At 42.5% G+C, this 25,724-nt stretch overlaps 1 protein-coding gene across 1 annotated transcript in view; it reads right to left on the reverse strand.

Moving 5' to 3' along the window:
• CDH4 (cadherin 4) overlaps positions 1 to 24,636 on the reverse strand; it is a 433,344-nt gene extending 408,708 nt beyond the window's left edge. The window contains exons 1-2 of the mRNA XM_065849749.2: positions 24,481 to 24,636; positions 22,228 to 22,339 (exon numbers count right to left, since the gene is read on the reverse strand). Coding sequence (XP_065705821.1) covers positions 22,228 to 22,339; positions 24,481 to 24,543 — 175 coding nt within the window. The 5' untranslated portion in view covers positions 24,544 to 24,636. The remainder of the gene's footprint in view (positions 1 to 22,227; positions 22,340 to 24,480) is intronic.
• Between the last annotated feature and the right edge of the window lie 1,088 nt (positions 24,637 to 25,724).

Consider the following 25,724-nt stretch of genomic DNA (forward strand, 5'->3'; position numbering starts at 1 on the left):
CAAAAAGGTTGGTGTTTTTTTTAAATATTAAATGAAAAAAAAGAATCTACTTCTATTTTGCTCTCCCTTCTATTATGTGAAAACAATTTACCTGCGTTCAGACTCCAGCGCCTATTACTTTGTTTTCACTTCATCTAAATGCAATGAATAATCTTGGTCACGGCTACTGAGATAAAAGTTATGAAAATTCATTTGTTGTTCCACGCAGCCACAAGATATTGATGACACCTCTAACGTTGGGAATGCAACCGCATACTGAAAGTACAATCTGCTTCATTCACAGACCCCAACACACCAGCCTCCCAAACCCACTTTATTCATTTTTCTAATAATCGTACTGGTTTTCTGGACAAATACATAACGTCGTAAGAACAGATCTATACTGACAACCAAGGCCAACTGTATAATGCTTGTCTAAGTGGCAACGAGATTCATTAATTAGGTTGCTGCTTTAGAGTGTTGTTCCCCTGCAGCTATATTCTGCTCAAGGGTATTTTCAATAGTATTGAATAGATGAAGCAATTACTAAGCAAAATCCACTAATTGATGGCCAGTGTCAGATTCCTCAGGCCACACTTTCAACGGGTGTATATATATTTACTTGAATGAGTTATTGAATTTAGAGGGGAAAAAAAAGGCAAAGTAAACAGAAATCCCCACTGAGACAGCTCATGTGTTCTTCACTTTTAGGGGTGTGATCTTTAAAACAAAGCTTCCCATTCTGCAGAGACGATACTTCAGACACAATTAAGATGTAGAAAGGCTACAGGATACCTGGCTGCCTGATTGCACATGCAAATCAGGTTGTTTGCGATCTAAAGGCATGTACTTATTCTCACAATTAATGGCAGGCAAAGAGCTTTATCTACTGTTATTTGCCCTCTACTAACAGCACTATAAGCAACTTGTGAAAATAATACTAGCTTTAGTTCAGCTACTGTTTCCTGTTCTGGCATCCCACTTATAGACTACTTACTGGTTTATTACAGTAATGTCATTTTTATAAGATGACATATCCCTGAGCATTTAAGTTAAATAAACACAGCACAAATAGTTTGGTTTTACTGTAAACATGTGGATTTTCTTCAGGTGAATTGTTAGGTTGGCTTTTTTCCCTTTTTGCTGCCTCGGTTACTATCATGTTTAGACTGTGCCTCATTCAAGTTGGGAGCAAAAGTAAAAGTTTCCAGGCAGGAGCATTATTTTGAAAGTTTAGGATATCTGTAATTCTAACTGATCTTCCACCTGGCATTAAATCTTCAAAGAATGTCAGAAAGCATCTTAAAAACTTGAGATGTCTGACTGTCTAGAGTGGAGGAACAGATGCACCTCTATAATTTGCCCATAAATAAGTAAAAATGAAGCCATCAGCTATTCAGGTATACTTGCATGCAAACACATCCTTTTTTTCCTTTCCTTTTTTGTTTGTTTTTTTGGGGGCTTTTTTTATAGTTTTTAGACATCTTCTGAACCAGACCTTGCAGAGTGCTGTTAAAAAGCTTGAAAGACTGATGTGCTTGTTTTTAGAAACTTATTATGCAGAAGTGCCACCTCACAACTTCCATCCTTAAATAAAACCTCCAGCCACTGCCCTCGGCCTCCCAATTCAGTGGGACCCGTGTACAGCAGTAGAACACACCCGCAAAAATGCGTAACTTCTTCTCCCAGAAATAGTGAGAGCTCAGTCTGCAAGAGCTTCCTTTAAGGTCACAGAAAGTCAACTGTTGAAAAGAAGTTAAGGAAAGAAATTAAACTATTACTGAAACCCAGCAGACACTTGGCTGAGTTCTGCTGTTTTCCTCCTCACTTTGGTCTCTGGTTTTAGCTATGTCTTTGAGCAGAAGTGCATCCCCTTCTCTAAGCATTCATGTAGCAGAGCAAAGAAGAAAGAGGAGAAAATCCATACATTTGAAAGACATTTAACTAAAGCTTTTAATGGAAACAAGTTTAAAAAGATGGATCTAAAAATCAAGTTTGGGTCAGTCCAATGCCACTTTGAGCATCCAAATTTGAAACTTTATTCTTTACATATTAATAAATACACTCCTAAATACTTATTTTAGACACCAGGCCCGCTCCCTCTTCTTCCAAGTCATTTGATCTATTTATCTAAAAAGTAAACACAACTACTGACACAGCAGGAGAAGTGGACTAAAGGACACGGATTTAAAAAAACAACCTTCAAAGTAACGCGTACAGAAACAACACAGCATTTGTGACTTGAGAATTCAAAATAAGGCAGCCACAGAAGCGCAGGTGAGGAATTCACATAGTAGGAAATCAGACTAATGGGGTTTCCAAGCCTGATAAAAGTATCTCTGGGTAGGTGCTCAGATGGGGTATCATGCTGATGCTTTGTTCTTTTTAGTAGGCTGTGCTGGTTTCTGTAATGAGCCAGAACATCGACATTTGAATTACACGTCTATGAAGTAATCCTTTCATTCCCTTATCTAGAAGGAGCAGAATGAAAAGAAACAAAGAAATCAGCTGGTTTCTGACTGAAGATTTTCAGTGCAAGTTATTAAGCTGAGAATGGAGTAAGATGTACATCAGGGCCTGACAGCACATGAGCTCTCACGCTGTACTATATTATTTCCCGGTTATCTTGTGTCACAATTATGAGAGATTTCTTTATGTTTTTGTTGGCATTTTCTGGTCCTCCTTTGAGACTACTCAAGGGACACAAGGGAAACTTCGGGAGCTGCGGTACCAGCCATGGCGGCCTCTGGAACTTCACAGTCAGCTCTGTCTACAAGCCATGTGTGCCCCAGCCTGGGTCTGCATACAGCTCTGCTTCCATTTATTTTATTACTTTCTCCCGTCCACAGACAATCTTGAAGAGCCCTCTTTCTCAGTTATTCAAATCTACCGATTGCCTTTCTTCTGCCTCACAGCGTTCTCTGAAAACAACATGTCCTTAAAGACATCAAGAAGAAATGAAAAAACCTAAACAAGAATCATCAAAACCAAAAAATAACACACCAAAAACTTCCAGATCTCCTTATCACCCTGCTCTAAAACAACATCTGAGCAGGAGACTGAACAGCTACCCAAAGGCATCTCCTATTTGTTCTACTAATTATTCACTTCAAGATACAAGCGAGGAGACCTGACACAGCCAGGATCACACGACGCTAGAAGCTTTATAAACTTAGGTGAAGAAAACTGCGATCTCCATCTCAAAGACTATTTGCAGTCCAAGAAAAAACAGGTAGATAGAGTTGAAGACAAGGGCACACTGAACCAGTATTAGTCAATATATAACAACACAAACAATACACATTTAGTTTGTGGTGTGTGGTTTTGGGGTTTTCTGTTTGTTCGGGTTGTTTGTTTTCAATTGGTTTTGTTGGGGTTTTTAGGTTATTTGTAGAGGGTTTTTTTGGTTAGGTTTGGTTTTACTGTTGTTGTTTGAGGGTTTTTTGTTTTTTTTTTTTTCATTGGAAGACATTCATTTCTGTCGCACCCTAAGAGAACTAACACTAAATCATCACACATACACTAAAGGGAGCAGCATGTCTAATACCTGGAAGACATTCATCAACACTTCGCTGCCACCTAGGTTATATAAAAGTCCTCATGCTACAAAAGAGAACATATCTCAAATATGTATTTGATGAAATAGTTACGAGTAGTATTCTCCTCCTTCTATAAGCTTTGATCAAGGAGACTTAAGAAATATGTTCTACCGCACTTTGATTTCACTTGGCAGTTTGTTGTTTAAAGTAGTGAATAAAGATGACAGGCAAATGGTCTAATTACCACAAATATCTTGTTTCTTGAAACTCCGGGCAATTTTTAAGTGTCTATTGCTCAGGAGTATCATAATGTTTTCCATTACCAACCCCAAGGTAGTGTGGACCTTCCTTCTGCCGCAGGGAGAGTTTTCTCTTCCATTTGTTCCAGGACACAAGGTATTCCCAGCCGCAGCATCCCTGGATGCGCTCAGAGCCGCACACATTCCACAGGGTCAACAGATTATCCTGGGCTCAGGCACATCTGTTGGCAGTCACTCAACCCCCATTTGCAAAGCTCAAGGGTCAAAGCGTATTTCATTTCACTTGGTAGCTCCCTCCAAAGGCAAGTCCTCCACCTGTTCAAAAATAACATCAGGGCTTTTACTTAAATTTGAGTGTTTTGGTTCTTCATCAAACTCCCTTCTCTAGTAACGAGACGATGATCACCGAGAGAGACCACTAACAACCCCTGTGCATCTGTAGGGCTTTATGACAAAAAATTTCTTATATTGGGCTAAGCATATGTCAAAATGAATCACGATAAACTTTATTAATGTATAAACAACATCACCGCTGGAATGTTGGGAGCCTGAAGCAGAAGGTGACAGAGCCCTCGCAGCATCAAGCGCTCCTGATAATTGAAGTCTGAAAATATTTCACAGACAGCTGAAATACCAATTTATATTTAAGGAATGTATCGAATTACCACAGATCACGTAAAAAGGGTGACTAGAGCAACACTTACATATTTTGCTGTTGGACTTCTAGCTTAGCATCTGACTAAAGGCCATCTCGTTTTAACCTGGCTAAGTCGGAAAGATTATTCATCTAATGTCTTCTCTGGAAGACTGCAGCTCCAGTGCTAATAAGGGAATTTAATCAGATGGACAAGCCCTGACAGCAATCCTTTTCCGATACACTTAGTATTGAAATAGGTCTGAGCGTTCCAAGCTTTATAGAAGAAATTCACTATTCGAGTTAACATAGAAAATTATCTGAAACTTCTCACTACCCAAGATATAGGCTCTTGTTTTTGCTACTTCATTTGTGACATACATCACATTACACAGAATTACACCGATTGTTCCAAAGGCAAATGCTATAAAATCTGAGCAGGATTGATTTTGCCCTCGATGTTAGTAAATCTCACAGATTCCCTGGAAATCAGCCCAGGACCAGGGCCCCGTTCGGCAGCACCTCCGAGCAGGACACCAACCGCTTCTCCCAAAGCCCCGGGATGGAGCAGAACTGCTGTGCACGAGGGCACGGTACAAACACAAAACAATCTCCTCCAGTGGAGTTACAATAGAAAAAGACATGCACACACACGAAATACTCTGAAAAAAAGAAAAATCATGCACAAAGGCTAGTACTTTGTAAAATTGTAGAGGGAACAAGCCTGCCAGCAGGCTGATGGAGCACTTGAGATAAAGTAGCATAATCAATAACAATGCTGCACCTTTAAAAAACAGCAAGTACAACGCGATCAATTCATATCTTGGTGAAGTAGCGTAATAAAAATCTGCAAATACAATAAGCTAATTTAATGATACTTTATCAAGCGCTCACATTTTCAACTACTGTTGTTCACGGCAGAATGAAGCCTGTGTAAAAATATGTCATGAGTCAATATGGCATTCTACTGAAGAGAAAAGACCCACATCATTAAAATCTTAAGTAAGCCTTCATTAAATAAAACACATGAAATTAGCTACTTCAAAAGAATTTAATTAGTCAACACATGCAGGTTAAACTCACAATCTGCCATTGTGGTCTTTAAGCCATGCATTTTCTCAAAGCTTTGTCACACAATGCATTTTTTTATTGTTGTTATTTTTTATAATACGTTAAGAAACCACAGTTCCTTTATGAAAAGGACAAAGTATCCCTTGCGAACAGCATGACACATTTTCATTGCTTCTGTATATAGAGCTTTGCCTTGTTAGGGCAATTTCAATCATTTCACGCATCTTCATTAGCCAGAGATACGGTTCAGCTTTTCACAGAGAGAAACCTCAACAGCTGCAGACAAAAGGAGGGACAACAGATTCTTAAACAGAAAAGAGGAATTACCAGTTATCTGGCTTGAAATGAAACCTCTGGGAAGCCCCATCTGCAGCCTCAGTCATTACAAATCACAATAATTACGTGAGCTCTCGGCCCATATATAAAATTTCAATACCTATGAAGAGCTGCAATACTGCAACGTCCACAACACAAAAACTTCGCCAGCTCATTCTGCAAAGCTTCAGGCTACTTGTAACAGCGAGAGAAGATGAATCAATAAAATGTTATCAGTAAAACAGTTTGATTCCCGCACAGTTAAGCGCATGGCCACTTCTATATTTCAATCCCCTCAGGTCAATATAATTTTACACAGTTACCCAATTCTCAGTAGTGAAATGATACTGGTGGATGTTTCAGATATTCTAAAGCACTTATTTCTGCATGGGGGATTAAAAAGAAACAACATCCCTTGTTTCCTATGTGGTTCAAAAGCTTGGATCTTTAGCAGAGTCTTAAATGCTGGCAGCTCTTTACCCCAGCTCCAGTAAATTAAGTTACTCTCAACAGTTCACTCGGCCAAATCCTACGTGTCCTATTCACGTGGTGCTTAAATAGGAGTTTGGGAAGAAAAGCAAGTCAAATCTGGATTTGGCCTTCCATTTAAAGTAAATCTGAGACATGTAATAAGATGTAATTTCTGCCTACTCAAGAAAATCAGCCCGTTTAAGCAAACTAAACTATTCACCATTAAATTCTGCTAGGTTACTCACCATAAGGAGTGAAGAAACCGTAAATGCTGCTGACAAAGACTAACTGCATAGTTAATACAACATTTTTCCCCATATCCAGGTAATTCTTCGTGCATACTCTTAACTTGCAGCTTACCACCTGGGTATGCAATGAAATAATGCCTCAGGTTCACCACACACCTCCAGAGCTGCATTTTTTTGCCTAAATAAGAGCAACAGGTGAACCCGAGGAAACAATCGTAATCATCTCTAACAAACTACAATGCTCCAGAGACAGGGAGCACTCACAAGGAAGCTCTCTTCAAATGAGTCCACCTTCCTTGATTTAATTTGACAACATCCTAATGAAATAATATAAACCTGTTATTGGACCACTCATGGGCACCATGAAGTTGAAGGCAACTGACTGTAGTCCCAAAAAGGCATAAATACCTCTTTTTTTTTATTTCACTACCAATTGCATCTCATCCATTTCATTGACTACTTCGCTATAGACAACAGACAAAGAATTACGAGTCCACTCAAAGGCAAAAAGTACTTTTTGGTTTGTTATCATAAGACAGGACCATTTATTCCCATGTTCAGTTCTCAGAAAAAAGGAATATTTATTAACTAGAATGTCCATAAAGCACCATCCACTCTCCTGTCGTAGCTCTTCTAAAAGGTTTAGTTCCTTTAAATACGTAAAGAATACTGAAAAAACCTGAGGGGCAAAGCCCCTCCACATATATGGTACAATTCCCTTGCCACATTTTTCTTATCAGGAAATTACAATTATGCATTTCTAGCACTCAATTTTAATAGTTTAAAAATTAGTAGAAAAGGGCTCATCGCTAAGAAATGAAGGATAGATTTATGAAAGGACAAAGCTGCACTAACTCATTAATGTTTCTATTTTGTTTTATCACCAAAACTGTTTTCATAGCTTTCCTCTGAACAGGTTTCATAATTGCAAATTCTCAGACGGTAAAACTTAAATGATCTCCATACTCTGCTTTCCTCGAAATAATGAGCTAAACCATCACGGATAAATACAGCAGGAAGAAGTCTGTGTATTCTACTAGAAGACCGAGCTCATGAAAATCCAACTGCATCAATCCTTCCTTCATTATTCTTTCAAACTTCCCAAATCAAATAACTTGCTAGAACTTGGCTAGAGCCTTCTGAATAGAAATTCCACTGGGGAAAGAAGTTTTAGATTAACAGCACAATACATTCAGAAATCAATAGATAAACCCTTTGCTTGGCAGCGCTATCCAATACCATGAGACCGAACTAGGCCTCAGAAAATGTAACAAACCGCTCAGAACAACTTTCCTAATCTGCTCACTTTTGTTTTGGCACTGAAGCCAGCAACATGAGCTTCACCTCTGTATCACACTCTGGGAATTATTTGAAAAATGTTCCGATTCAATAATACTTTTTAATTGTAAAAATACATCCATCTTTGTATTAAAACCAGGAGGTATTATTTGGTGGTGCTTTTTTTAAATTATTTTTTTAAACTACAGAGATAAAGCTGAAAAGCAATAAGGGAACTCAAAGATAACCACATGTATGGGGTGCCCATCCTTCCGATATAACACGAGTCCCTTAAAGTGAGAAAACAATAGTCTGAGACACTCAGGGGAGGGAGAAGAGATAAAACCTCTGAATTTACTGTGAAAATTCTTTAAGCCTGGTCTCAACTTTGCTCAAACACCTGGCTTTGACATGATCAGCCTAGACCATTCTCTATGCTGGAAGCAGGATGACTATTATTACACTTTTTGATCTGTTTGACCTTTTCTCCCCTCATTAGCAGTGTTGCTTTCTCCATTCACCAGAATCCTTTTTGGATGGATCATGAGCATTGGAGGGGAGAGGGTAAATCAGAGCAACCTCCACCCTCGGCCAAAGAAACCCAGACAGCTTTTGCTATGAGCTGCAATCGTGAAGCCCACTTGGAAAGCACAGCAGAGATGGCCTTGCTTTTTAAACACACAAAGCCAGTAGCTGTCAGCGAACAAAAAACATGTTTTTTCCTCTACCCATGTGCCTATTATAGTAGTCACAGACAACCCACCTGTTGGTTCTGTAGGATGTGAACAAGGCACAGCTCGCCACGAAGCGCATCCCACTGCTTCACCCCCTTGGTTCAGTTCCAAACCCACTCAGAATAGACAACAAATGTCCATATATTGAGACACAAAGGAAATGGATTTCCCCAAATTTGTTTAAGTCGCTCAAAGAGCTCTAACGGCCCAATTGCCCGAACTGAGGCAGGACACCTCACTGGTTCTACTGTTGTGCTATATTCATTAAAAACTTAAATTCGTTGTTTATTATCCTGTAATTCTGTAAGGCAAATCTAAATAAACGTTGCCATGACAAACACACGCAGTGGAGTTTTCACACTAACCTGATCCCCATGATACCCCTTCCTTCAGTTAACAGAACCCCATTTCATTATAGCTCAACTAGACAATCAAAATATTTTCAGTGCCGCTGGCGTCCGCCTCACAAAGAGCCACATCCCAAACCTCAAAAACCCTTTTGCAGCAGAGCAGAAGAGCTTTACAGGCTTCTCAGATGCCATGGGCTGGGAGACCACGTTGGAAGGCTGCAAAACTGTGGCCCGTGGCTCCGGTCCAGCCTGCAGAGTAATTTAATCGAGCTCACAAAGAAATGAGGAAAATGGGCTCTGCGGTGCTGAATCAGCAGAGCCGGACGCCGTGCCACCCTCCATCAGCTGCTCAGAGAGCGCTTTGTCCGCCGGGCCAGCTCCGCGCACAGCGACTATCGGGCAAAAGAAAAGACCAGCAGGAAGGTTACGTGCCAGATTTTTCAGGAGATGTAAGTCAGAACAGCTCCAATGACTTCAGGAGTCGCACCGATTTACATCGTTTCAGGATTATAGGGATTTGCATCCACTGAAAGTTTCGCTTCTCTTTTTTCTTTGGTCTTAATTAAAAGAATGCTGTAGACTTGGCAGTAGCAGGAATCTTCAACAGACTGAGATTCGGGAAGGATCTTGAAGTTTTGCAAAGCTCAGGGAAAGGCAATAAGCCATTTTTAGTTCAAAAATATACGGTGGATAAATTAAAATTCACAAGACGTATATAAATTCTGATCTATACATGAGCAACACACACAAGTACATACTTTCACTCTTCACGCTGGAGATCCCTAAATATAACAATGGCAAAAGAACATCAATAAACGAAAACTTTGTTCACTCAATCTGGTTATCCATCATGAAAAACTATCAGCACAGATGTTATCCCTATTTATGAGTCATGACGAGGGCCAAAACAAATGCCATGTATTGCTTCATTTTTCTTCTCCTAACTGTAAGTGCCAACAACAATGAATGCCATTGGGATTAGCAAAAAAAAACATAACTGAAAAAAGCCAGGGGGTACTGCTTGTCAGGAACTGAGCCAACCAGGGCAAAGTTTGGTTTGCTCTGGTTTCCAAATAAACTCGTAACAACTACATCCTGTCTCGATAACCTCAGAGCAGTTTTCATTGCTTATCTGCTCACCTCTCAAAGAAAGCTCCATAATAAAATAAAAAAAAGCTCTTTGCTCAAGACAGAGTGTGCCTAATACTGCCCTCTGAAACGTGCACATCTCTCATTTGTTTCCAATAGGTGACCATAATGGGGAAAGAAGGAAACTGAGAATCGTTCTGGTTGCTTGAAATCCTTCAACAGGTGACAGATTTATGCTTTAAGACCAAACGTGAGCAGAGCCTGCAGGAAAAGCCATGTGAAAAACTACTTGCAGCTGCTCTTTGGAGTATTTCTGCGGCACAGCGACCCAGTCCCGAGCCAGCCGAGCCTTCGGAAACACTTGGAATTAGGTTCATAAATAAACAGGACACTGGTTACTGGTGCAATGTGTTACACAACAACTTAAAGTGTTTCAAAAGGCACCTAATGCAAGAAAAGCTGAAGCCAAAATGCCTTTATGTTCAAGAAATGTACCTCATTCCATCGTATCTTTCTCAGTACTCACCTCTGAACAGGTCAGCATTAAATCTCCTGCTTCCAACGAGTCTGATTTAAAAGTGTTCTTCAAAGGCTTCTGCAATTTTAGGAGTATTAAATTTTATACCTCCTAAGCTATTTATTAGCTGGGGAAGTACTTAATTGACATTCACCAGATATTGACTTTTTTTGAGTATGTGTTATTGATTTTGGTATATAACCTTGAGCTTTTTTTTTTAATATTTTTTCTTCTCTTTTTTTCCTCTTCCTTTTTTTTTCCTCCCCCCTTTTCTGGACAGCTCTCTTAGGAACAGCAGCTTCCTTGGTGTGCAGTTTCTTGGAGGTGCAGACACACATATGGCAATCAGAGGCTGTTCACAAAGGACACCAATGCAGAGGAAAGGTTGAAAAAATCACTGTTAAAAATCTGTGGCAGAAATTACGTCTTCTCTTCAGGTCTCCACAACACACACCACTTCTGGAATTGTCCAGACCCAACACTGCCCAGCAGTTTCATGCAGTACAAAACATCCAGGCACTCCCATGCAACATCTCTTCTGCCCACACACCCCATTTTAATTTTCTATTTTCATTGTTCCAGAAGTAACCCCATTCCACATTCTCTTTCACTTGTGTTGCTGCTGCATCAACAGAACTTTGCTTCATCACTGTGCCTTCCCAGGCAATGAAACCCGCTATATTATTACAAAGGTAAAATCAGCTGTGCCGCTATTGCTCAGTTCTGCTGCTATTTAACAGGATACAGCCAACATTATGCCTCGATTCACAGTAGAAAGGCAAAATAAATCTTTGTTTTATTGCAAATACCAGGAAAATTCATTCCAGGGATGAGTGGCACTGCCTGCACTGAGCTTTGCGAAAACACTGCAGTTAATTCACCGCTCTCAGAAATTCCTGCAAAGACTAAATGCAACAGGTATTCAGTGATCCGTATGGGATCAAACCCTTATTTCACGTCTAACACAAAACCCAACATTTCTAACTGCCCACTGCTCCACATAATCCTTCTACTTGAGTTTCTTCTTATCAGGAGGTATCAAAACCATCCTGTACGACTGGAATAGCCCGGTTGTTATAGGGTACAGTAACCAGTCTTTTAATTTTCAATTACTCTTATGTCTCAAACTCCAGGCAAACAAAAAAAAACCCAAACCCTCTCTTTTGGTAAACTTTGCACAGAGATAATCAATCTACTATTCAGTTATTTGAACAAGCATCTAGAGTTTAGCAATCTAGAGATCATGAAACATCTGATGAGTCTCTTCTTGTAGTCTGAACACAGTAGAGGGAAATGTTTGGGTACAATCTAAATGTTTGTGATAGCTGCCATCCTTGAAGGAGATTTCATTACACCAAATCCCGCCATGACCTATAGCTTCTCCTTTGTCTAAGCAACCGCACACATCTTTCTTCATCTTCAAAACGTCCTTTCTCTCCACAGAACAGAAAAACACCCAAACAACGTGAAAAATCCTTTTTCTTTTTTAAATACCATTTACCCACATTTCTTTATCTTTTGCAGAGGGGCAAAGGAGGACATTGAGTCAACTAAAATATGTTCAGAAGCCCACGAAAAGATAAATAAGTGAAAGAATAAATTGCTTAAATAATTCAGGCACAAAAAATATTTAAAGCCTCTGGAAATGAGCAAAACAATTGTCTTTCATGTGTAATTGTGTAAACCTTCTGTTTTTAAGGGAGCTAAGCAACCAGCCAGCAATAATTAGGCTCCTGAAAGACAAGTAGCAAGGCATCCAGGACCTGAAATGATGACTTCTTCTGACTCCCCAGGGAAGCGCTTTCACTGGGGGGAAAAGATTCTAAAAATAATTTTCCATCTGGAAATCAACCAGCCCCACTCGCCTTCCCCCCCTGAAGTGAGATGCTCCAGAATGAGAACTCATCAGCAGAGGGAGTCTCTTCCTCTGACACAGAGATCAGCACACGTCTGCCTTTCTTCAGGTTCCAAACACACAGGCATGAGGGGCAAAATTAAACAGAGACACTGAACAGTAAAATATTTAGGTGAGGGTAGGGCCTTCTAATAATCTTTATGAATAACAGAGATATGATAAAAGCAGGCAGAGCAATACCTAACTGTTTTAACGGTTCATGGTCAAAGCAGAAGGCTCCATCACACGGGCTCCATGACAGCGTGTTCTGAACCGGTTTTGTTCTGTGCTTTTATTAACAGAACAGATAAAGGAACACAACATATGTTTGTTACATCTGCAAATGATACGAAAGCAGGATGCGACTGCAGCTCTGCTGGAGGTGAAGATTAGAATTCAACCCAATCCTAACAAGTCAGAACAGGCCAATAAAAAAAAAAAAATAATGTAATTCAATAGAAGAGCAAGGTAACCTAGTTCAGCAGGATTCATCGACTATACTTATAGAAAATGACTGGGTAGGTAGCAGTTCTTCAAAAAACAATGTGGGAGGTTATACTGGATCACAAGCTGAACATGAGTCAACAGTGTCATACTGTTAAGGAAAAAAGCCATCATCACGTTAGGTAAATCAACGGGAGCGTTGCCTGCAGACCAGGTAAAGCGATCCCTGTCTGCTCAGCACTGCGAGACGGGGCTGGCACAGCCGCATCGACTTGGGGCATCAAGCTAGAGGCAAAGATAAGGGCTCAGACATGAAAGGGAACAAATGAGCAGCTCAGCCTACAGAAGCCGAAAAAAATATTTGTCAAGTGCATCAGGGGAAAAAAAAAAAAACAACAACAACTATTCTCTGTGTCTATGACAAATAGCAACAGGTTTAAATTGCATCAAGAGAGCTCCAGCTTAAATGGAAAGGAAAGCAATATAATGCCATATATTGGCTGTGGTCCCTACAACTGGACCATCGAGACTACACGAGGGACAAACCTATTACAAAGGAGCTGCTGGTGCCTTGAGGAAGGATTAAGTGTCCTCTCGAGTTCTCCCAGCCCTGTTTTTCCACAAGCACATGAAACACCAACCAACAGGTTGTAAGGAGCATGAGCAGGTCCAGGTAATATCACAAACAGCTCTGGGTGCAATTGGTGAGACTTCTCAATAAAACCAGCTGTGTGGCCAGAAGAAACTGCAGGGCAGATAACAAACCCTCAGGGCTGATTTGCAGAGTTATCCATTAATCACCACTGACTAGAGCAGGAACAAATCAATTATTAAATTTTATGCTTTAAACCAGGCCTGATTTGGACTTCAAGTGCAACCATTTCTTTATTTTCCAACATCTTCACAAGCTCATTTCTAGATGTTTTCACTTCATATACCAATAACCCCAACACGCTTTTCCTGCTAAACAGTGACGTAACAAACGCTTGTTTCACTGACCTTTTATGATTCTCTAGACACAAACCAACAGAGCAGGCTGATACATAGCTTTGTATGGAACAATTTTTGTAATCTCGGCTATTCATCTTCGGATAATTGCTATATTCATAATTATTTTAAAGACAATTTTATTTAATAAGGATTGGAATTGCTATTAGACAAACTCAGTATAACAAAATTTTAGACTAAAAGTAATTTTTATGACTAATCTATGAACTGCTACAAAATTGTGATTTATAATAGGCATAGTAATAGCCTTAATGATTGCAGTGCTTCTGGGTATCAATGAAACACGCAGATTGGCTCATTTCAAAGTAGAAAGGGCATTTATTTTTTTTCCTCCATCATGGGTGGCCCATACATGTCTTCGGGGTCCTTGGAGGAACATCCAACATTCCCACTGTGCGTTCCACACCGTGGCAGCTATTTCCATGCTAATGTTAATAGGTTGTAGCTTATGTGACCCCCCCGAGCAGCAGCTATAGCACAGCATAACACAGAGCGCTGAATTACTGCCACCGGCTCTCTATTACAAAATGCCGGCAAATGGCAAGGAACAGCGGCAGGAAAGTTGTGAGGGCAAGGCAAAAAATAATTACAATTTTGTACTGGAAGGGAGCAGAAAGCGGGAATCTAAACAGGCTGGCAAAGGGAGACGCTGGAGCCCGGGGTCATGATACACAGGGGCAGCAAGAGCGGCTCAAAGTCGCTGTTTGCGATGACAGCGCAGCCCATATGCCAGAGCATTTGCAGCTTCCCTCTCCCTCTGTGTAATTGCAATTCAAAATTAATAAATAAATTAGGGACAATGAATATAAGCAAGAAAAAAAAATCATAAAGCCCGTGGCAAAGAGAAATCTTGTTCAACCCAACTGTTTTTTAATACATTGCAGAAAGGCCACTTGGGAAAGATTCTGCTGGAAGAAGCGAAGCAGCCAGCACTAATGACAAATATTTTGGGAAAACAGAAGCTCCATATGTTCTCCTTTTATTCTACTAAAAATAAAGAGGAAACCAAGAGCTTTTTGAATTTAAGTGTAACATTTCCTTATGCCAGGAGACAAACTATGCCTAAGTTAAGTCTGGACATTAACGGAAGCAAACAGCAGAACGCTGGTCCCTGGTGTTTCAATTATTCTCTCTTTAGAGGTTACACTTGCAAGAAGTTACAGGAACACAATTTCCCTGCAAGGATCATTTTTTGCAGGCTGTTGCAATGTTTTTATTTAAACCTATTTGATCTGTATTTGCAGAAAAGCTCAATTCACCACTCTCACTTTTCATATATTCACCTGTGAAGTGTTTCGCAGGATCAGAGCGTGGTGGGGGCTGGACGGCACCTCTGCAGAGCATCGCACCCAGCACAGGCTCAGCCAGAGCCAGGTCCAGGACTGTGTCCTGTTGGGTTCTGAGCATCCACACCAACAGAGACTCCACAACCTCCTGCAGTGCCTGATAACCCTCACACTGAAGGTTCCTTCCCATGTTTAAGTGGAATTTCCTGCATTTCAGTTGGTGCCTGTTTCCCCATACCCTTTCTCTGCATATCATCGAGAAGAGCCCAACTCTATATTCTCTACATCCTCCCATGAGGTATTTATATACCATGATAAATCCCCCCTGAGACTTCTCCAGGCTAAACAATCCCAGCTCTCTCAGCCTCACCTTTCAGAAATACCAATAAATAAATATTTAAAGAAAATATCAAAGCAAATATATCACAGTACACTGAGCAGTAAGGAAACCCTCTGATGGCACCGCTGGCCAAGGACACTTCTGAGCTTCACCTCAAAAAGCAACATTGGGGGGATCATTTGAGCACCAAAACTGAATGTGAAGTTTACTGCTCTTCAGAACCCCTGGCTAGGGCTCAAAAGGTTTAGATACACAAAACCGGACACGGATTGAGTCCATCAAGCCAGCAGAAATTCCTACCGCAGTGCTCAAGGTCAAGGTCCTGGAGATACTAGCACAGGTTCATCTCAAAACCCTCAATCCATTTCAAACTGGAGTTCTCCAAAGCAAATATTGGTCTTTATTTTTCAAACACTGCTTTCCAGTCTTAGTTCTTACTATTTCCATTTGCATAAAACTAAAAGGGTAGGTTTTATACAGGACTGGCACCCACTCTGCATATACCAGTAACCTCAAATCGAACAGAAACTCTCTTCTTTCCCTGTTATTTAAATTCATTCTACTGTATGAAAAAAATATTAAGAAGCAGATTTCCAATGAAATCCTGTCCTCTGTAGTTTTAATCTCTTCTTGCCCTTCAAATAAGACTTTTAAGTATTATCTATATTACTAAAATATTCTGTGAGCTATGTGCGTGGCCCATGCTACTGTCAAATGAAGTACTTCACCAGTCCCAGTGTGCAATGAAATAAGATATTGCTAGAAAAACATTACACTCATTTCCAGGGTAGAAGTTAAGTCAGAAGGAGGCTTACACATAAATATCAATGAAATTAGGCAATGAGAACTGGCATTAGGTCAAATAAGATAAAGAAAGAAAATATTTCACTGCTAGAATAAATAATTTTTATTTACCACATGCAAAACAGCATTTCCAGAGCGCTTTCAGCGTCTGCTCTGTGAGATCACAGCTCATGAGCTCTGTCAGCAACAGTCACTTTCTGAACACACAAGTTACTTTGAAATTAACATTTTTCTAACCTTAACAGACCTAACTTTATCAAGTTTGGAGTTCAAAACAACCAGTGTTTGTCAATAAATAAGCCATGTCTGGAACAGTGTCAATTTCTTATTTCCTAAAAGCCTAAGCCTAAATGAGCAAATGAATAAATTATTCAATAGAAGTTGTTGTTTCATTTTCTTCCTTAGTATTTTTTGAGTGGCTACTTTGAAGCAGCGCAATTGTTTAACAGACAAATTCCTGACACACACACACAAAAGAAGCTACGAGTTTGTTGTTGAAGTAGATTCATTCAGATAAAAATCAGTTAGCTCCCCAGAACGCAGAAAAAAGTAATTTTACTTGGGTTTGAGGAATATGGTTCAAAGCTCTGAACTACAAAACAATATATACAGTTATTAAACAGCGTAAAGGGATTAACTCCACAAAGTGTTATTGACTACTCCGGTCTCATTAACTGCAATTTTATTTAGATAAAAATGTCATCTTAAACATCATTTTTGTGTCAGAAGTTAGATCTGAAGAATAACATTAAAACTAAATATGCATCAGCACATCCCCAGTCTGCGGCAGCTCTATCTGGGGCCTCCCCTGGAACTCACGATTAAAATTATGGCTTTGATTTGCAACATGCCCATCAAGAGAAGCCACTTTTAAAATAAGTTGTCCCACGGAATGGGAGAACTGCTTTCCAAGAGGCAGCTTCATTGGAGCATGTACAAGCTTAACAGAGAAAACCGATGTCTGTCTGCCTCTTTTTCCTCCCAGAAAGGAATGAAGAAAGGTTAGGGAAAGAGTTCTGGGTTCCCGGTGGACTTCCACCTACTTTCAGATTTTATTAGAGAACTGTGAAGCTAATTATGTGTACGATAACTTCAGTAACTGCTTTTCATGCAGAATCACAGACCAGAAAATAATGAAAACACAAATGGAAAAGTCTCCCTGTCTCCTGAACCCAGAGCAGCTCAGCGCTGGGTGTTTCAGCAGCTGCAGCTCTGCTCCCGTCCTGCTATCAGGACCAAGCAAACCGCAAGAGATGCTCAAAAACCCCACCAATGCAAATCCCAATTCCTCATTATCTTTGCTTCTGAAAAAGATACCCATACGACACCCCAAGGGGCACCCTGGACAGGCAGCAGGAAGGAGCATCCTCCCCACCGCGCTGCACAGGGACCTGGATCTGCACACGTCTGTAGGAGCCAAGCTCCTACCAAAATTAACAGTGGCCAGGCATCTATGTATTTTATGGACTCCAGACCCAGGAAAAGCAGGAAGCCAGATGTATAGACAGGCAGAATGTCCCCATTAGCCAACTGACACATTGGGGTGGTACAGCACTGCAGATACACACTCACTTGCTAGGCTGCTGGCTGTCACCCCAGGGACACACTCCTTCCCTCTGGGCACTTAGCAAAGCCATTAGTGTTTTTCCTGAAAGATTTCTCTCATGTTTTCACAAGGGCCAAATTTCACATATGCAGCAGTATTTTGGGGCTGTGCAATTATTTTCAAGTAGAGCTGTTAGTACATGTCACTAGCACACTCCACATTCAATTTCCTGTATTATCCTGACCACAAGAATACGGTATATTTACCTCCAAAAGCAGGCGTAGTATATATCTCTACAGTTACCACTCCATGAATTAATAGTAACTACACTCAAATAGTTTGTAAACACTCACTCGGGTTCTCACTCTTTTTTTAGTGTTTGTTTCCACACTATCCATGAAGATGTGGAGCATTAGGATTTGTTGGTCTATCTGTTCTATACTCTTCTAAACAGCATTTGCAGCCTTCCTAAGTTTTGCTATTGGAGGTGATGAGGGTTGAATAGGATGGACCTATTTGACCACAAACAAGAACATACTATCTCTAAAACACTTGAGATGGTCTCCATACTGAATTCTTATGAAAACACAGGTATTTCAGTAAAGTTTTTATGTATTTGTTTTCAACCAAAAATAGCACTAGTAAAAATCCTACCATGCAAGCAATTACGTTTTCAGACATTTGCATGAAGCTTGGCTAGCTTCGGTTTCATACACTTGCTTAAAGCAGAACACGCTGGCACAGTTTATGCATCTTCCCGTATGAAAATAAACTGCTCTTCCACGCGCTTCTACCCAAACGTAACTGCCTACACAAGTGAAGTTATTCTCCTACATCAGTACAGGCGCTATTTAGGATGGGCAGCAGAAAAATGAATCACTGCAGATGACGAGACGCACAGAAAAACAAAAAAGGGTTTGCACATCTCAACTGCTTACGTTGTCTCCTGATCGTAGGGAAAGCTACGAGTTGTTCAGCTGTATTTCTGAGAGGTGACCTGCTAGAGTTGTGATGGTACTAGGCTAGAAAAATAACGCACTTAACGCTGAGATGTCATTCCACCCATGACCAGCTGCCACGGGCTCACGGCATGCCAATAAAACTTGAATTTCTAACTTAGAAAAAGTCTTTTTTAATTACAAATCTTCAAAAATCTTTTAAAAATGCAAAAGAGCATAAACCCAATATGAAGAGCAATCACCCCCCCCTAGATCATATTGCATATCACTTTTAGCATCCTACTCCTTATTTCTCTCCTTCCCCAAAAGTCCACTGGCCATCATCATTCCCAAACACCTGGGTTAATAACAAGGGATCAGATCCCTTGAGTCAGTCCTGAACTGTCTCCAGTGCAGTACAACATGTCATTGCTCCCCACCCCTCAGAACCAATGTTCTGACCATTTTAAGTTAACATTAATAATTAACAAAGAGAAAAAGATACCCATGCTGTAATCCTCCTCTGCCATACTGCAGCTTTGAGATTTTTCCTTAGGCTAAAGAAGAAAATTGTTAACAATCCTATTTTAAACATTATCATGCATCAGTGATCAAGACTAAGTTTATTATAGTGCAAACAAAGACCAAAAAAATCTAACAGATTACACTCCACTAACTTTTATTAAGGGATGCAGGGACGGCATTTCTGAGGAAGGCGCTGGCTCCGCAAATCAGCTCAGTCAATACCCCATCATCAGGCTACAATGTTGGCAGTGATGGGCAATATGTGGTATTTGTGGCACTATTGGGGAAAACTACTTTAAGTCTAATTAACATGAAATTTTTAGAATGCAAATGCTTTTCATTTATACATAAAACAAAATGCCATGACATTTCTCCCATCCATTTATCATAAACAAGTTAATTACTGTGTAACAAATAGCTGCTGCTAGAATCTCTATGTTTTGAGAGCTGACTCAGGCAAATAAGATGAACCACAAAGTAGTAGTTAATAGCTTATGGCATACTTATAATAAAACAATGACTCTGTAAAAGCTCTTGTTGTCAAATTAAGGCTAAGCTATTTCCATTGGAATAAGTCAATTATAGGCAGTGATTATCTGTTTAACTTGATTCAAACCTAGAAAACTATAAAGACTTTCATTTTGACACATCGGTGACGCTGCAGACATTTGAGAGCTGGATGTTACAAAGCTTAAGAAAGAAATGTTGGGTTTATTGCTACATAGCTTATTCCTGAACCACGCAGCATCTAAGATGTCCAACGTCGGCTGAAGTTAACCCCTCTACTGATGTTCACAAACCTCCCGATTGCTGATGAACGACCCTTTGGGCAGGACAAGCTGTCCCAGGACTCCTCACATCTCCTTCCTAAGGAGAAAGTCAGGATCACACAACACAAAAACTTTATGTTTGCCCACTGGAATTCCCCGAGAGCTATCTGAACCACATATACACCTTTTCCCCCCCTCAATTCCATGACAGCACTGACAGGCGAATCCCACCAACTTTCTTCAGGCAAGCAGTCCCATTTGGCCTGAAGATGAATTACTGAATGCTGATGAATAAGATGGTGGTAGCTGGCAGCAAAGCTTTGCGTGGTGAGATGGTGTGAAACGGTACATATGTCAATCTATCAAACATGATAATGTAAGCAATCTGAACCCATTTTTGGTCTGAACTACTGTACAATACTTCACCCAGATGGAAGGAAGAGATAAACATTTTGTGCTGCAGACATATCAAGTGTTAGGAAGTAAAATTAAACCTAAACTGGAAAACTACCAATTTTACATGCTAGAGTATATATAAAGAACAACACAAGCATGAAGAATTTTATGCAGCAGATTTTCTCCTCTATTATTGTACAAATTAATTACATAAATTTGTTTCCTATGATAAACAGCAGCATGTATTTGACTGTAGATTAAAAGGTGTAAAGACGATAGTTCACTTATTAGCAAACACAGCATTTGCACTTTTTTCTTTCTCCTTCAGTTGACAAAATGCTTACAAATCATATAACTCATGACAGTGTTACCAGGACATCAATCTTATAAGTGGTGCACCCACACATAATGAAGTGAGGGCCAGTTCAGCCCTAAATCAGAGGCAGGTTTGCCATGACTAACGTAAAACTACAACTGGCCCCTAAAGGATAAAATTAAATAGAAATATATTTTAATTCAAATCAACTTGACAGCCTATCTAAACATAATTTCCTAATTAAAAAATATAAGTTGCAACTGAAATGAAATGGCAGCCACTGCGCTTTCTTCAAAGTCTCTTCATGTGCTGCTATATTGTTGGGTTTGTCTATGTCGAAGCCCTGTTTGTTTATATTTCACACTCAAAATAAAGTCCCCAATGTCTACTAATTGATGCCAGGCCAGTCAAGTGAATTCCTGAACAGCAAAACTAAGACAACTGGGCTCAGAAACAAAACTGATTGCCAACTCATATAGAGAAAAAACGTCCAGTCTTGGATTCTGCTGAAGCCAGAAAAAAATACTGACAAATCTGCTTTTCTTTCGAGAAAAATCAAAGTAACAGAGCAGGTGTTTGCTCTGGAGGAAGACAGAAATCCCAGCTTTCTGGCAGAGACACGCACATGTGAGTAAATGTACTCAGAAGAAATTAGCAAAGGGTTTATAAACCCTTGAGCAGAGCAGCAAGCCCTGATGTGCTCCCAACTTCCACAATATTTCATGTTTTTAGAACTGCTGTAGCAGCCACCAATGGGTAGTGATGTAACTCAATGGGGGCTGCCAAGGGGGGTGGGTGGGTTTTGATCTTCAAAAATTCTCTTGGAGTAAAACAATGATTTCCTGCATCATGCAAATACAAAGTTTAATTATTTTTAACTTGAAAGGGAGACAGATCAATACACAGGATAATCTATTGTTATTTGGATTACGAAGATGTCTTAGAGTTTACAACCACAAAAGTGGTTATAATCCTGCAATTACTATAAAGCTAATTGGTAGTTTCTTTTTGCCTGTGTTTTCATGTTGTCAGTGGGGCAGTAATGAAAATGAATGCCACATTTGTGAACAGAATGTCTGTAGGCTTGTTTACCACATTTCCAACAACAACGTCTGCTTTATCATGCATTTCAAAGCAGTGATAATTTAAGGATCTTCGAATTTCATACATTAAGAATACTTTCTAAAATATCAAATGTAGAGTTCCTTCAGACGGGGTGGGAGTGGGAGACTTAAAAGTGAAGCGATGACCTCACATACTATAAGCAAACAATCCACCTGAAGCAGCCGGCACGTGTACTTTGAATGATTCATCTGTATTCAAAACTGTGCTCAGGTAAACCACTTAGTGTTTCATCCTCCTACAAATATAATTCTGCAGACAATTTCACCATCAAACCCAGCATCTTTAAGCCTCCTTTCACCTCTTGAAAATACAGTTATTGCAGAACCTATTAAGCTTTTTATTGCACTTACCTTTGAGTAACTTCTGCCCTTCCATGATGTTTTGGGGGACGAATGCTGTGTAGTCTTCTTCTGAAAAGCCAGGCTTGCATGTGGGTCTCACTGTAAGATCCCCATTGTGTGCCTGCAAGAACAAAACAAGGAGAACACACACCATGACTTTTGTCATTTTGGAAAATGTTTTGCACCCACTGACTGAGTGTTTAGGCACAGGCAAACCTGAACAGTAAAACAGCATGCAAGTAGAAACCGCTTGTGCTAAAGTGCCTATCTGTTGGAGTGGGTCCATACTGTAGCTGCAAAAATAAAACGGGCCAGAAAATAGTTGCCCTACTACAATAGAGAGCATTGTTTGTAGGAAGGCTGGGATACTGGGCACTGTCAGAAGAGGGGAGGGAACAAAGAGCAGCAATTCATCAAGGCGAGCTGTGCTCGCACCGGAGCCACGCAAAGGCCTGATGTTACAACATGCAAATCACTGAGTTTTGCTATTGAGAAACTGAGCAAGCCACAGGACTGGAAGAGTAGAAAACACACCACCGCTCACAGCAGCCTCAAGAGCTCATGACCAAAGTCTCCTTCCCCCCGCTTCCCCCTGCAGCAGCATCCGAGGCTTCTGCACTTCCCCCAGCAGTGGAGGGGAATGGAGGGGATGGCAGGGATGGAGGGGATGCCCAATCACACATCTAACAGTGCCAGTGAATAGCACAGCCCCACGCACAACGTGCCAGGATCCAGCGGGAAGCATCCACCTAAACACTCGGCTGCTCTGCTGCAACTCTGGACTGTGCCGCGGGGAACCAGCCCCTGCCACAGGGACAGGCTAGTCCGGTTGTGGCAGCCCAGGCTCCTCGGGATGGAGTACACACTCCCCAAAAAGGAGGGTCCCAGACCCCAACTCCAACCAACTCACCAAAAGCACGTAAGACAGTGATTAATGCCTTAACAAGTGCCAGGTGATTTATGCACAAACAAGTGCTGGTGGCAAGGGATTTCTAACACCGCTGGCAGGGCTAGTCAGAGCATCGCTCAGCGATGCAGCCTGCGCCTCCCATGCCTCCAGTCCCAGCAGTGCAGGCTGAAGCCAGGGCACCTGGAGAGTCATTTCCCTGAGAAAGCGCAACTCCGAGCGCGTACCTGCCTCCCCGGGGAGGGTAGCACAGCTCCCCCGGGCTTCCCCAAACACTCCTGGACACGGACAATGCTGCATTACAGAGAGAAAGCACAGGGAAGAGGGGACACGGTTCCTTTTGCATGAGCTTAGTAAGCAGAAATCAAGCCAAGGTACTCTGCTAAAAATCACGCTCGGGAGACGGATGCCAGCTACTGCATGGGAAGCGCAAGGAAGCAGCGGCTCTGTGGACTCTGACCGTTGCTGGCAAGATGTTGCCATTAGGAAACATTTCAAAGGGTCTGACTGAAGATAATAGGCTTTGAATGCGAAATCGCCCAATTATTGTAACGGCGCTCGCTAGATGAGAGCGCACCGGGGCTACTTCTGCACAGCCACGAGCCTCCGAGGGCTCGGACTCGGGACATCTTCACAGATTAAACTTGGCACAGGGGGATACAGGCAGAAAAATAAGCGGCTCTTGTTCCTGCAGCCAGTCCAACACGAAATACAGCAGCCGCTCGGCTCGCACGGTAACACTGCAGCCACGCGTTCAGGCATTTGTTGATGTTCCGCAGAAATCCCTTAATTTGATGGGCGGGGAGGGGGAAACCTAAAAACCCCAAACTTTTCAGACCCTCAGCCCCCAACACCGTTCAGGCCCGCTCGCTGTGCTTGCGGGCTTGCAAAAATAAAAGTTAAAGGCACCGGCACGGCGCCGGCAAAGCAGGGACGGCCGGCGCGGAGCGGGCAGCGCTGGGGAGCGGAGGCTCCGCCGGGGCGCGCAGGGCTCTGCGGGCGCAGCGGAACCACCGCGGGACGCGCCGCTACCCCCGAAGTTTATCTGGCAACGCGCATCACGGAGGGCAAGTTTTGCCGGCATCGCTGGGGAGCTGGATTGCAGCTAGATCGCGCTAAGAAACAATAATCAAAAGCAATCACGATGATTAAATAAAAAAAGGGGAAAAACCAGTGAAAGCGGCAGAAAGCTGCGGGGGCGCCGCTCCGCTCCCACTCACCCACCCCGGCCGCGCGGACCGCGAAGTTGCCGCAGCTGCCGTGCCCGCAGGCGGCGGTCGCGGCGGCGGAACCTCCGCGGTGCGCGGAGCCCCGTGGGTGCTGCCCGCCCGCCGCCCCCGGGGCACCGCACTTACCAGCATCGCCGAGCCCCAGACGGAAAGGAGCAGCACCAGCAGCACCCGCCAGCCGGCCCTCATTGCCCCGGCGGCTCCGGCCCGCCCGGCGGGCGGTGGCTGGCGCTGGCCGCCCCGCTGCGCACTGCCGGGCCGGGGTCGCTGCCGCCCCGCTCCCGCAGCTCGCTCTGGGCTGCAGGTGAAGCGCCCGCCGCGCGCCGCCGCCAGGCCCCGCCCCCCAGCCCCGCGGCGCGCGGGCACGCGCCGCCTTAAAGGGACAGGCACCGCCTTAAAGGGACAGGCGCCGCCCCGCAGCGGGGAGCGGGGGAGGTTCGACGGCGACGGCATCCACCCCGGCACCGTGCGGAGCGCCGCGGGGAGGGGGATCCGCGGTCGTGGAGGGGAGCCCGGGAGTTCGCCTGTGCAGAGAACAAACTTGCATGTCCAAAGACGAAAAATGAACATATTCAGGGAAAGAAATATAAACAAACCATATCCAGGGAAGGGTCGTGTCCGCTAAAAGTAGCATATCTGGGGAAAACTAGTATATCCAGCAGAAGGATGTACCCCGTGGGGGAAAAAATAACATGTTCAGTTGAAAAACAAGCGTGTCCAGTGAGGAAAAACTAGTGTGTCCACAGGAAAACAAATACATCCAGGGGATGAGCACACCCGGTGAGGGAGGCATAGCCCAGGGGGCGAGGGAAAGGCTGCACGTCCACCGGGAAAATGAACATATCAGGGAGAAAAAAATCTAATATATCCAGAGATGAAAAACTACCATACCTGCAGAGCAAAAAAAATGACACCAGAGGAAATGACATCCCTGCCATGATGGGGGCGCGCTCCTTCGCCTGCAAAGGCTTCTGCTGAACGTCGCCCTGTTTGGGCAGGAAAGGCTTGGTGGGGGTGATGGCAGCAGGGCTGGGGGTTTGCAGAGCTGGGGGGGGTCCGGGTGGGCTCTGGGCGGGCAGGGGTCGAGGTGCGGGTCCCTGAGCAACCTGGTTCACATCCTGCGCTTGTCTTAGTCAAACCTTGGGCGGGAAGAGGGGAGGGGGCAGCAGGTGCATCCCTGAGAAGAGAAAAATTGGGGTGAAGAGCAGCTCTTGGATCGGGTAGGAACATGGGTAGTGGCTGAAGTAGCTCCTCGGCCGTGTCCGTGAGGCAGTCTGAGCCTGGACCTTCGTTTCTTAGAGGAAAATAGGCACGTCAGGCCTAGTCCATGTCCACATCAGCAGCAGATAACCCTAACTCTGCTAAACTGT

The sequence above is a fragment of the Patagioenas fasciata genome, chromosome 16 (genome assembly GCF_037038585.1).
Source record: "Patagioenas fasciata isolate bPatFas1 chromosome 16, bPatFas1.hap1, whole genome shotgun sequence".
In the NCBI taxonomy this organism is placed as follows: domain Eukaryota; kingdom Metazoa; phylum Chordata; class Aves; order Columbiformes; family Columbidae; genus Patagioenas; species Patagioenas fasciata.